General features: G+C 40.2%; 1 protein-coding gene across 1 annotated transcript; it reads left to right on the top strand.

Annotated features, from left to right (window-relative positions):
• The first annotated feature begins 991 nt into the window (after positions 1–991).
• On the top strand, positions 992–13,642 carry LOC146139945 (cytosolic carboxypeptidase-like protein 5). The gene is made up of 11 exons (XM_083392567.1): positions 992–1,282; positions 1,540–1,752; positions 1,951–2,162; positions 2,852–2,986; positions 3,477–3,810; positions 4,545–4,739; positions 6,577–6,726; positions 7,527–7,644; positions 8,696–8,846; positions 11,296–11,484; positions 12,172–13,642. The coding sequence occupies exons 1-11, from the start codon at positions 992–994 to the stop codon at positions 13,640–13,642; spliced, it is 3,459 nt and encodes a 1,152-aa protein (XP_083248693.1).
• The last annotated feature ends 540 nt before the right edge of the window (positions 13,643–14,182 follow it).

Below are 14,182 nucleotides of genomic sequence, written 5' to 3'. Positions count from 1 at the left end.
ATCCCAGTTACCTTTTAGCTACGTGAATCCCTCGTCCTTCGGTCTGATATACATACATATAATAAAATATAACGCAAATGACATTCCACAAAACAATGAATACATTGCAATACAATGCAATATGACTAACACGCGTTTCCTGCAGATCAGAGGTAGCAACGTTGCTACGCGAAACACAAAACAGCTGATTTCAAAAGAATAAAAAAAAATGTACCGGCAGTACGCCGTATCAAAATTTTAAGCTGTACAAATCCAAAAATAAAAGTTTTATTTGTTACGTTAAAAATATGCTTGGGCATACGCAACACAAACACAATTTTAGGTGGAATTCAAGATCAAGTTACCAAGTAAAAGAAAGTATTTTAAACTGCAGCAAGTTTTTCTTATTGGCGTCTTTTCAAACTATCACAGGGTCATTTTAGTTATGCGCGTACTGCAGTTAATAACTTTATGAAAGTAAATGGATAGCATTTTTTCGTTTATCTTGTTTTCAAAATTAATTAAATAGGAACTTGTTGTGGCACATCTTTTGTTGAACAGCAGCAAACAGCCCCTCTTTGTAAAATAATTTATACTAACGTTTCTATCCACGCCTAAAAGGTCGCGTTGTTAGCGACCAGTATGAAAATGTATATAAATTAGAAAACAATCTAACTTCAAAATTTACGATTTACAGTTTGCACTATATTTCATTTGTTGCAGTAGTCAAAAAGCTGATCTAGAATCCTACCACGACTTTGAAACATTTATTAAAGTACCACGTAATATCTTGGTAAGAGTGTCGGTTGATTTTTGTTTGGGTTAGTTAATGTTTCATTTTTATTTAATAATATTGTCTAACTTACCCAAACTCAAACGTTAATCCTAACCCAAACAATATTCATTGTGGTATGATTCTAGACCAGAGCCAAAACGTTTTCAATACTGTTTCGTCAATTTAATAGGAAACATGGTTAATTCTAAACAAACGTTTGTTTAAAAAAACAATGTTATGACGGAGATTCGGTGCGGTGGATTGCTTTTTACTTCAAAGTTTGATTCTGGAAACTTGGCACAAGTAGAAAGAGTCGAACACAGCGACAGTGACAGTGACAACGGAAATGGAGCAAACCCCCTTTATGGATGTACTCTAACTCCGGATTATGAATTTAATGTGTGGACTAAACCAGACGGGGCAGGGACGCCGTTTGAAAATGGAAACCGCTCCTGGTTTTATTTTGGCGTACGCGGATACTCACCCAACAAGTTGATTAAAATCAATATTGTCAATCTTAATAGACAGGTAATAATTTTACTGTATATTATTTGTTTGTTCTAATGCCTTTGTTCCGTTATGATGGTATAGTGAATTGCTATGGATCATGAATCTTTTTGCATTTAGTTTTTACTTGTTCTACTTGTTCTACTTGTTCTAACATAGTAGAAAAGCAGCAATTGTTTGTCAAAAAGCTGCTTTAGAAGGGCTAGTTCAGCGTTGTTAACACACATGTGTGTGCATGTTTTTTTTCTGAAATGTGTTTTTTTTAATTCATTTTTCAGGGCAAGCTCTACAGCCAGGGCATGAGTCCACTTGTAAAGACTGTTCCCTCCAAACCTAAATGGGAGAGGGTCCGTGACAGACCTCACCATCACATGGTAGATGGACAGTTCACTCTCTCCTTCACCCATCGCTTCATGGAGAACAGAGGTGGAACCACTTATTTCGCATTCTGCTATCCATGGTCATACAATGAAAGCCAAGATGCCTTACAGGTACAGAATGATTTCCAATTTAAAGAAAAACATGTATATGGAAAGATAGATAGATAGAGGTCAAATAAAGGTCACAATTTTGTTATCCATGGCATAACCAATCTGTTTTGTCGCTATTAGGTAATGTAGTTGCCTGGTAATTGTTGTTACCTAGTTACGAACCTAAACAGTAAAAAACAACCATTTATATTGTTCCAGATACTTGATGACAAGTACAAGGATTGTGTTCACCTCCATCCTGGGGAAATGCGACCCAGCGACATTTACTATCACCGCGAGCTTGTATGTCACTCAATAGATAGGAAGAGAATTGACCTGATCACTGTAAGCGCGTGCAACAACATGACCTGGCAGCGAGAACCAAGACTGGACAAACTTTTCCCAGAAAAATTCACCCCAAGAGCTCACAGGTATTTTTTTAGCAATCTATAAATTATTTTTTTAAGTGTCGATAGACATTGGTACTAAGTGGTTAAAATTGAATCATCTGAATTTATTCCATTTTACGCAAATGTATTTATATAATATTTTTTCAGGTTAAAATTAAACTAAAATTTTGCGCTCGCCAACCAATTCATCAGCACTTACCAGGACGAAAAACATTCACCAGAAATGTTTGCATTTCATCTACTAATTTTCGTCTTTCCTATTTGTTTTTATCAAATAATTTGACCTGCCCTTCTATGTTGATACATTTACATAAATGTCTTCCCTTCATCTTCAGTAAAGAAAGACCTGTTGCATGCTGTTTATAAGGCCTGGCATGATATTCAGCAACATTTTTGATATGAGATACTTGTAATGGTTTGAAATAATAGGCAACTCTTAATCAAGTATATTTCTCAAAGTCAGTCAGGCAAATCTTTTTATAAAGGCACTATGGTATGCACTAAATTCAACATAACTATAATGTATCAAAAACTTTTTAAATAGCATGTGTGGACATCTAGAAAAGGAAAATTTGCATCAGAGTAAAATAGTTTGACTTGCAAAATCATTAGAAAGAGCAAGATTCATTTAATCCGACAATATTTATTTAAATTTTATATCATTCGCCAGGTGGAAAATCTGAATTTGTGTTTTTCGTGTTGCCTTGCAGATTTTACAACAAGCGAATCTACTTTGTAAGCAGTCGTGTACATCCAGGGGAGACTCCAGCAAGTTTTGTTTTCAATGGTTTCCTGAAATTTATTTTGCGGGAAAATGACCCAAGAGCTGCTGAATTGCGAAAACGGTATTTGTAGGGTTACTGTTGCACTACTTATTGAATAAAAATATAAATGTACTTTTTTAGTTTAATTTGTTTTTAAACCTTCATTTTGCTTAAACAACTACTGTCAATGTTACATGATATTTCTAGTGTTTTATATAAATGTTACATAATACTGCATATTTACAATCATGGTAATTTACCAATAACTGTTTTCCTGGTTCAAAAGACTCACTGCAATCAGTCAGCCTAATTAGTATTATAGTGCCAGCAAGGCTGGGCTAAAAAACAACTAGTTTGCGGTGAGGTTTAAATTGCCTAAGGTTGTGATTTTGTTATTTTTTTTTGAAAAATTATGTTAAACTTACAACAAAAAAAGAAAAAAGGGAATATTTGAGTTTCATTTTATGACTGTGGTTATATAACTTTCCAAGCATCCATGTCTTATTGTGCTCTTTATTACCAGGTTTTTTCTGCCTACACAATCTTTAACACTGATTGTACTTTATCCCAGGTTTGTTTTCAAGCTTATACCAATGCTTAACCCCGACGGGGTGTCGCGGGGTCACTATCGCACAGACCAAAGAGGGGTGAACCTGAACCGGGTCTATCTGAACCCAGACCCGGAGTACCATTCCGGGATCTTTGCAGCGCGTTCTCTCATTCTCTTCTATCACCGCTTTTACCGGCTCATCAGGACACATGAGGAATCGGGGGCTGAGGGAAAAACCCTTGGCTCACTAAAACTGAGAGAGGCTGCGACCCCAGAAGAGAAGAGTGCAATGGAGACCAAAAGCTCGCCCGATGAGTGCAAAGAAATCAGCAAGAGACTCGACGCCGAACTGAAGGTTAGTGTTTAGTGTTCATGCCATTTAAAGCTGATGTGAGCTCAATACCCATGGACCTAAAACAGGCCTTGTTTGCACCAACAATATGCTGATAACAGTAAAATTAGAGAATTCCTATTCTTGGTCTAGTATTCATCTAATACAGGTACTTAGGCAATCGAATTGCATAGATAATAAAAGTATCCGGAAACAGTATTTTGTTGTATTAATAACTAGGCAAGGTATACTACTGTAAGCTCTGATTGGGTATTCCACGCAATGCACTGGAGGAGGCCTGTCAAAACGTTTACCCACTGCATGTCATTATTATTTTTTTTTTTTTGGGGGGGAGGGGGGTGGAGTGAAAGTCTGCTCAATTCACATTCAGATATTTAACTGGCGTCAAATTTACGGTCAGACCCAACAATGGTCCAAAAATCGGCTTTGTTCTATAGTGTAATTAAAGTGTTAAAGCAAAAAGACTTGCTAAGCAAAAGATAAAAAATAAATAAAGCTATAGTTGCAAAATTAACCTTAATGTTTATACGCGGGCTACTTCAAATGTATTTGCAAGTCTTTAGTCCTCAATTTTATAATTGTGAGCTCTCCCCATAAGTTTTACAGCACCGCGTGTCAATGCTTTTGCCAACTCCGAACGCACACTGGTTGTGGCGGACGGCTGTGTCCAACACCTGCTGCTTATCACTCAACCAAGTAGACCGCGATTTCCTTCCTAATCAATATCTCGTACACAGATCGACGAGATACGTCGCGACATGGAGCACCCGCCCGCCTCACTGTACGACATCCCGCCTGTGGTATTCAAGGGCGACTGCCTGGACGTAAAGCCGTGCGACAGTGGAGTGGCTTTCTACGTCGACTTACACGGGCACGCGTCAAAGCGCGGATGCTTTATCTACGGCAACCACCTGGAAAACGAGGAGGACCAGGTGCGGGTTCGGTCTGGTGTCCGACTTTGCTTCCCACTGGTTTGCAGACTGTTACAATAGCGTCTGATGAAGACGTTCTGTATAAGACGTCAAAACGTCGGTTGATCGTATAGTTTGGAATGGGACGTGGAAACGCGATGGTCTACAACAGTGTTCGGCAAACTTTTATGTCGCGGCCCTAATTGCGCTTCTATCAGTCACACGACGCAACATGCTAGTTTGTATAGCGTCTACATGCTAACATTTTACAGTCTAAAAAGCATAAAAATTGGCACACACATATTTACCATTTACGTTCTCATAAGAATAAATTGCAATTAAATCAAATTGATTTTAAATAATTAAATATGATTCTAGTTCAAATTCTAGATGAAATTTGATTTTTTAGAAATTCGGCAATTCTAATCTAATTTGAGTAAACTTAAAACGATCTAATTCTAATTCTAATCTAATTTGGAAAAACGAGAATGCTCTAATTTAAATTCTAATCTAATTTTAAAAAGCTAAAATAAATCTAGTTGTCCAAGTCTGGTTCTAGGCCCGTGCTTCTTAACTTCTTTGCAAGGCATTCCAGAGTTTACTTAGAATTTACTTTTTACGGGCCTAAATTTGGTATAACATGCAACAAACAACAAACAAAATGGTACAAACCTTAACACCAGAGGTTATCATACTGTGCGTCGCGGCGCCCGCAACATCGCACAAATTGCAGTACCAAAATGCTTGCAAAATTATTCAGTTCTGACATCTGCATTAGAAAACATATTTACGAAAATCCTCAGGAATTCATTATAATATAAATTTCGGATGGAATAAAAAAAATAAATAAAATAAGTATGAAAATTATCTTGCTGGGTGCGTCGCTAGTGAAACAATATTTTTGAAAAAAAATTACCTTTGTAGCTTCTATAAGTCACACGACGCAACATGCTAGTTTGTATAGGGTCTACATGATAGTTTGTATAGCGGCTTTGGGCTCAAACGATTTAATAAAGTATAGAATTTTGGAGGGTGCATAGCACGGTGGCCCTATGATGCAACAACGAGCAATTAAAAAGGCCACAGCATTTTAAAACACAGTATAGTGAATGTACCGCTATCACAGCCCCGCAATTAAAAAATAGTCCGCGGCCCAAAGTTTGCCGACCACTGGTCTACGAAAAATTTTTCGCCTGAAGTTAACGATTGCACACTAAGCGGTTTCGCAGTTGGCGCCTGGCAGGATTGTCGATAACGCACGTGTTCGCTTTGCGTCTAAATGTTCGCTTTTGCTGGACGTTAATGCTGTTTCGGATGATTTTTTTTCTTGGTATGACGTCATTACCATCGCTATTTTATGACGTGTTATCCGTCACTATTTTATGACGTCATTAACGTCAGACGAAAAAACTACGGGGAATTCCCTAAGTTGACAATTCGGACCCCCCTCCCCCCTTTTTGAATTTCTGGATACGCGCCTGACTCTTGTACCGTCCTTCTCAGGCTCATCAGTATATTTGTGCGGCGTACTTACAATGTACGCTATGCGAGGTAGCTATACCGATTGTTCCACCAAGGTTCTCTCAGAATTGGCAAATTCTGTAATATGGTTGTGATTATTTTAACCCAGTCGAAAATACATGGTTTAACTACCAGTCGAAATACATGCAAAGTTCCTAGCAGTCCATTTTTCCATGTGTCTACCCCTTGTATTTTTTGGTTTCGTTGTATAAAGTAATTTCTTAACAATTGGACGAAAAATGAACCGACTTACCAACAAGCAATGTGTGTTCGCCCACGTTTTGATATGCTAAGCGGTCCAGTAGGAATAAGGCGCCTGTTTCTTAACTTTCCGCAGGTGAACAACCTCCTCTTTCCCAAGCTGATCTCCCTCAACACAGCGCACTTCGACTTCAACGGCTGCAACTTCACCGAACGCAACATGTACCTCAAGGACAAGCGAGATGGCATGTCCAAGGAGGGCAGCGGGCGCGTGGCCATGTTTAAGGTCAGCTACTTCTGCACGTCGTGCACATAGACTTTTTAGGATTGTGCATTACAGGGTCAATTACGTGGCTCACCCAGGAACGTTTATTCTTCGCACCTTGTTGTGGATATTGCTCGTGTTTTTCTACTTAGCATAAATGTACTGTTTGGCTAGCCGCATGTTCTATAGGCCCGTTGTTCAACCTCTTTTCAAGGCATTTCCGGGTTTTACTTTTAGAATTTACTTTTAGGGGCCTGCATTAGGTGTAACATTCAAAAACAAAATAGTACATCCATAACACCAGATGTTTTTTAACTGTGCGTCGCGGCGCCCTGGTACTTAATTCTGCTTCTTATCACACCCAATTGTAGTACCAAAATGCTTGCAAATATTATTAAATTCTAACATGTGCATCGCACCACATATTTACGAAGAAAACTCGGGAATCGATTATATTATGAATTTCTGTTACAATCAAAGATAAATAAAAATACTAAAAAATATCTTGCTGGGTTCGTCGCTAGTCAAACAATGTTTTTGAAAAAATAAAAGAAAAAAGTTTGAAAACCACTGCATTACTCCGACAGTGCCATTGGTATGCAATAGTTAGGAAACCGTTAAAGGCTAAAATATCAGCGGAATGAAAAGTTATATAAGGCTTAGAACTACCATAATAAAAAGTTTTCTAATGATCACGGTATTATACTTTTCTTAAAACTTTCTATTGGAGCAAGTTATTATTTTCATCGAATGCCCCTGTTATGTATAATGCCTTACATTAAATCTACGTATGGTTTTACTAAACAATTCCCTGTCACCAGGCGGCGGGTCTGGTCCACAGCTACACCCTGGAATGCAATTACAACACAGGTAGGACTGTCAACTGCATTCCGCCTGCGGTGCACGACAACGGCAGAGCGACACCGCCTCCACCAGCAGGTAAAGTAAATATGAACCAAACTTTAGAAAAATAGCAACCTTGTTTAATAATGCTACCATATACAGCCAAACATGACAAAAAATCGTTTGAAAAAAACATACTCGGTTTTGGCTATACTTCGCAACATCTCATATTCGTAATGTGACTTAAATACTTTGGTCTCTCGGCCTCTTCCTATAGACAAGTAGTTATTATCCTTTTTTATTATCACGAACCATTTTTTAATATTCTTGTTTTATGAGCCCCGTGAGATCAGAAAAATTCTAGAAGTAGGTTCTAAACGTAGGTCTGCTTTTGTGGATAAACATCAGTAAGGTAATTGAAATGGCTTCTTAGCAACTCGATTTTTGAGCGAGGTTCAACTCGCATAGATACGGATCTAGGACTTTTGTTTTCGGGGGACTATGGAAATTGTGAGAGTGACGCCAAATATTACGTTGTAATGTGACGTAAAAAAATTGTGATTATAAGAAACCTGCAGTTCTCGGGCGTGTGTAAACATGCAACTAAAGTTTTTCGGTTTCCTTGACTGCAATTGTTGATCTTTTTTAATAACAACGTTCGCACATACGACAAAAAGTCTGACTCAGCGCTAGCCTGTTTAGTGTTAGAAAAATGGGAAGCAGGATAACTTTTATCGTTTTCCTAATTTGGCAAGAACATAATTTAATTGGGTGGGGCCACTTTACTTTCGATGATATTTTTGAAATACACGAAACTTATACTAGTAGAAAAAATGGTTGAAGAGACATGGCCTTGTGCCCCAAACACTGCACTAAACAAATTGTAATGGTATACTATGTCGAAAATGACACCTAGTAATTTTATTTTTTACTTGACTTTACCTTCATTATAATTAAAATCCGGCCGCGTTATACAAAAACTTATAAAAACAATTCTAGTTTTCTTTCGCCTTTATGTTAAAGTGTAAGAAAAATAAAATAAAACACTAACATAGTTAATAGACAACGTCTATGTTTTCTTGAACCGCCTCTGTTAGATTTTTCATCTCTATTTGGTTGGTTTATTCAACTGACATGATTTCCTCAGGTTTTCCGCCCAAGTACACTATGGAGATATTTGAGGAAGTGGGACGGGCCATGGCCGTTGCGGCTCTCGACATGATTCAAGCCAATCCGTGGTCGAGACTGCAGAGGTCAGAGTTCACAACCTTCGAGAACCTTCGAAATTGGATGCTGAGGTAATAGAAAGGGTGCCTGAGTTCTTACAATTGAGCATAATAATGTAATCAATGATTTGATTGCGGCACTGGACCAAAACGTTTTAAGCTGTTTTGTCGATGTAGGGCCGCGGAGTCGTTGAAAAACATCCCGATTCCGACCTTCTAGTCTCAAGCTGAAAAAAAGTTGACTATAACCTGTCCTTTACACGTGGTTAAAAAATATTACAAATACGCTGTTCCAACCGGACAATGTTTCGCAATTTACAGTTTCAATTTCTTTGGTATTGCGCATGCGCACGTTGGACTCGGGACTCGGGTAGTAACTCCGCAGCCCTGCTTTACCTGACCTCAAATTTGTAAGGCGTGTTATAGTGTTTGGGAAATAGGAATGGCTGCGGATTACAACGGGATATAACTTGTATTTAAAAAAAAGCTTCCGTTTAATCTTTATTTGCACCAGTACATAAAGCCAGTGTTGTAAACAATCCATTTTGAAATGATTTAAGTCCCAGCCAAGTCATTTTTTATTCAAGTCCAGTCTTTTTAAAGACTATTAAGTCCCGGTTCAAATCACTAGTTGCCCAACTTGAGTCCCGGACACCTATGCAAAAATTAAAACGATAAACCGGTGAAACTGGCAACCTCGTCCGATTATTAGCAACAACTCAACTAAAAAATAGCAAAAAAGTTTATCAATTTAATCGTTTTACGTGAAAATGAGATAATAGCTCAATATATAATAAAATTAAAAAAAACACTTAAGTTCTACCCGAATCATTTGAGTCAAGTTAAGTCATTTTACCAAAACGTGTCAAGTCAATTTAATTAATTTGAAAACAGTAACTTGAGTGCGCCTAAGCCAAGTCACACTGCACAAAGCTGTGACTTTTGTTTTAGTCTATACCCTTTTTTACCCCCTGTTTGCATATGTAATGCACATCTTATTATCAAGACCGCAATGAAAAAAGTTAGGGTTTACGAACTTTTCAGTACACTATACAAAGTGTTTCACATACTCTATAAATAATTTTATTTTATTCAACTGTTCGGAAGATATTCAATCCATATATTGTATAATCGGGACGTGCAGCAACTAGGGATGTTCAAAGTAGAATATCGAATCCTTGGATTCGAATCCAGATGGGATTCGAATCCAATTCTGCCGTTTATTTCGGGTAATTGGAACCGATATAATTTAATGTTTTACCGCCGATTGTTGCGCCTAATTGTACAAACGCGTGTGGTAAGTTGGCCTGTCGCTGCGGCGACCAATTTATGGCGCTTGCTTTAAACGTAGCCTCGTAGTGCAGTGTCAGCGTTTTTTCGGGCGACCAATTACCGCGTCTCGCGATAACGTTCGTGTAATAATTAAGTGTCAATCAAGCATTATTGGGCGAGCGACTAACGTGTACTGTCTGGTGTGGAGTTCGCAATTGCCCTAAATGCGTTAAGTTGCAAAAGTAATATTACGTTGTAAAACGTGCTGGCCGTCTAAAAAATGTGCTATAGGGTTACTTAAGGTCAACTTTAGGCCAATATTCAGCGAGGTTATGCAGTTATGCACAGCGTAATTGCCAAGAATTCGTTATGTCAATAGTAACTTTGTATTCTTTGCAGTACATTATTTGACTGCATAACAGATCATGTTAGTCAAAAAAGAAGCACTAAAACCCAACAATGCTTTAAAAAACAGGACCGAATTGCTTAACACTTCTGTGTGCAGTGTTTTATTGTACTCACTATTGGCAAAAATATAAGTTTTTTTTCAACAACCTGGACAGTTGACATATTACAGTTTACAGAACTGCTTCAAATGACTGTTGTTAAGAATGTTAAACATATGGGAGATTTTTTTATTATAATGTACACATGTTAGCAAATTGTTTGAGCGGTTTATTGCTGTGATTGTAGGCCCTGTGGGTAGATTAAGATGAATCCCTTCCCCAAACAAAACCAAGGTTAGATAATTTAATAAAAATATACTAGGATTCGCTATTCTGGATTCGTTATTCTAGATTCGAAACCTATTATTCTAGAATACCTTGGGATTCTACTTTGAACATCCCTAGCGCAACCTAACTTGGTATAGTATCAGCTTTAGTCTGACATGGGTGATATTCTCGGTGCCTTTATGATGCGTGTGCCACATTTAAATTAGTGCTATCGGATTTATAATCAGAATTTTCTTTCGAATAACAAAATTTGCCTGATTCCGAAAGGTGAACAAAGGACTCTGGTTGCACATCAATAATAAAGAATAAACTAATTCTATTTGAATAAGTTACTGATGATGCTTTTAGTAGAGAAAATCCGAACAAACTAAAGTTTTGTACTTAGTTTATTCTCTGCTTTCGGGTCTGCTCGTTTAACTGTTTTCCTAGACCTAAAACATCGTCGCATCAAAAAATGCCTCAAACCAACATTTGGCAAAAATAACTTTGTTTTCCACCTTCACCTTCTACTTCAGGTACGTGCGGAGTTCCTGTGGAAACCCGATCCTTCCCCGCAAGATGGCACGCATCAGCACTCGCATGTCCGGCACGTCGATCGCCGTTGCCAATAACAACGCGACCGGCGCGGGTGCGGGTAGCCATGGCAACGGAAACGGGGGTAGCAACGCAGGAAGTGGAGCGGCGTTGAACAATCTCCGGAACAGGTTAGACACAAAACAATTGGCTTGCTAGTATATTATATTTGCCCTAATTGGTTTGCGGAGGTTGCGGGTCAAGCAACGCACTTACTGGGATATATTATAAGTATTTATTGTTGTTTTTTGACAAAGTCGATTCATTGTACAAAAAAAAATATTACATATAAGTTGCAAGTTTTTTTAGATTTGATTTGTGATTCGAAGTAAAAAGATCCATAGATTTCGATGCTAATTACCAACAAAATAACCTTATTTCTAATTGTAAATAGGTTATACAGTAGGGGTTATTAAACTGGAGTAGACGAGCAATTGATTTTATTGGCATTGTGAGTTTGTGGCGATTTTCCGAAACTGTTATTTAATGAAATCGCTGCGAACGTTTATATGACGAGCGAAAAAGGGCTAGCTTACTAATTGCATCAGCATGCTTAGGACTTACTGCTAGACATTAATGACTCAATGTTATTGGAATGCTATAAGTAGCAGGCAATTGAATCGTCCCACTTTAACTAACGTTTTCTCTCATTTGAGATTCCGCATTGCCTGTTTTATAACAAATGGGCTTTTATATTGATTTGCGAATATACTGGTCTTAATTACAGTGACAGTAGTGAATTTCAGCTCATCTTTTTCCCTGCTGATTTGGATATGTAATAATATCGTCGTTTATTGAATAAATGTGCTTGCATTCAGTCGCAGCGAAACCTCAAAGCCGCCCGCAAGCACTTTCGGCTCTTCACGCTACTCAACCAACGCCACAGCAACCGGATCGAACCGGTTGGCGCCGGTAAAAAACGGCGTATCGGCCGCGACCCTTGCCGCTCAGGCCCGCCAGGCTTCACAAGCGGCCAAGCCGGGGGACGCGATGAAGCGCCAGCGGAACCTGATCCGCGCCGCCGTGAACGGAAACCAGAAGGTCGTCGGTTCGAATCCGGCCACCGCTGCAGCAATGGCGTCGCAGGCCCACAACGTAAGCAACGGCGACGTCGCCCATCATCTACCAAACGTAGCGAACCAGCTTCTAATGCAGAATGGCGGCCACACAACGGCTGCGATCAGATTAAGCGCGGGCAGCAACTCGGACGGCGAAGTGTCGCGGGACTCTCCAACCCGCAACTCGGCGCAAGGCTTTGAGAGCTTCTACGGAACAGGTGAGCAAGTCGGTAGTTTCAAGATGCCAGCAGCGGGGGCGCGACCTTCTCTCACCCGCAACCAAACCTTCCCGCGTGCCGTCGCCCAGCAGAACCGCTCAAACCTCTGGTCGGGCGCCATCGGCAAGCCGCAGGGATCGAAAATACCGGTACGGTCGCCGGCCAAGGGTATCATAACATCTCAGGCCACCAAGCAGCCGTCGTTGAGCTACAGAGGCCGCAGCCCGGCGCAGAATAATGCGCGCTCGACACCCAACGGTTCAATGCGGTCGGCAGCGGTCGGGTCGGGTTCGAATCTCAGCCAGGTTGTCATCGGCCCTGGCGGCGCCATCTCTATTCCTGTGAGCCAGACGCCGTCGCGCTTCTACAACTCGATCCCCCCGACGCCGCATAATGAATCACTCCGTGCGTCCCTTAACGGTGCCTTCGCCAGTCCCGCCGACCTCGGCATGCAGCCACTGCTCGTCTCACAGAAGCCGCTGCTGATGGCGCCGGCCAGGGACGAGGGCCAGTACATGCCCAACCCGGATCGCTACACGCCGGTCAGCTCGACCTTCCGCAAGTCGGCGTCCGACGGCAAGCTGACCAACAAGCTGCCCGCCAGGTCGGTTCGCAAGTCTGGCAAGGGTAAGTTCGGCAAAAAGAAGTCGGGCCGCGCGTTGCGAGGAAGTAAAACGCCCCTAAAAGCCGCCACGAAACGGGAAATCCCCGATCAGCCGGACGGGCGACCGCATTTTTTCGAAGCGGTAGAGTCGTCGGTCCCTTCGTTCGATGAGCGATTCTCGTCGGTGCGACTTTCGCCGCCCGGTGAACCTGACAATCCGAGAAAGACCGAGTTTGACCACGGCGGTGATCCTAATGTATCCCGACCGACAGAGTTGGACTTATCCGGGCCATCTGGGTATTACGCAACCGGGTCGCCAGTTGCAGAGCAACCCTTGGTCGTCACAGTTGGCGGGGAATCACCCCTGTCTTCCGTTCTACACTCTTTTATGGACGTGAGCTTGGACTGACGATTGAGTTTTTTCTCAGCAGACCGAGCTTACGACTCTTGTTCCACAGTTGGAATATATATTCTTGGAATCTGGCGCTCATTTAACTAGATTGAGTGCGATTTGCGCAACTTGACTAGCAACTATTCGATGAACTTCTGTTAGTGAATTGTAATAATAGTTATAGTTACTGGGTTTTGTGACCATTCTGAAATTAATACATTTTTTCTACAAAAAGATGGATAGCCAAAAAATAAATTAATGTAATAAGCAGGTAGGGATGTCCCAAAATATCGGATCCGTTACCCGATGGAAACTGATAGTATCGGTATTCGTTCAAAACGATTCCTATCCGATACCAAATTAATTGTGCATTAGAGTCATGTTTTACGCCTAGCTTTCTACTTATAAGCTAAATCTCTGAGGAAATATAACATTAAAATCAAAGTCAAATATGCTTATCAACACAAAACAACACTAAACTCAAAACCCTTAAGTTATGCTCATTGCACTTATCATTCTGATCAACTTTTTACTTATTTGACCATAGTAATGATATCG

Source organism: Ascidiella aspersa, chromosome 6 (assembly GCF_963924565.1).
Source record: "Ascidiella aspersa chromosome 6, kaAscAspe10.2, whole genome shotgun sequence".
Lineage (NCBI taxonomy): Eukaryota > Metazoa > Chordata > Ascidiacea > Phlebobranchia > Ascidiidae > Ascidiella > Ascidiella aspersa.
The sequence above is the reverse complement of the archived record's forward strand: the minus strand, read 5'-3'. Positions and strand labels throughout refer to the sequence as shown.

What these genes read in the sequence shown, in the direction of transcription:
- LOC146139945 (XM_083392567.1), top strand. Translation starts at nt 992, where the DNA reads ATGACGGAGATTCGGTGCGGTGGATTGCTTTTTACTTCAAAGTTTGAT. An exon ending in AAAGCCAAGATGCCTTACAG is followed by an intron (nt 1,753 to 1,950) that starts GTACAGAATGAT and finishes ATATTGTTCCAG; the next exon opens with ATACTTGATGACAAGTACAA. An exon ending in GACTCGACGCCGAACTGAAG is followed by an intron (nt 3,811 to 4,544) that starts GTTAGTGTTTAG and finishes TCTCGTACACAG; the next exon opens with ATCGACGAGATACGTCGCGA.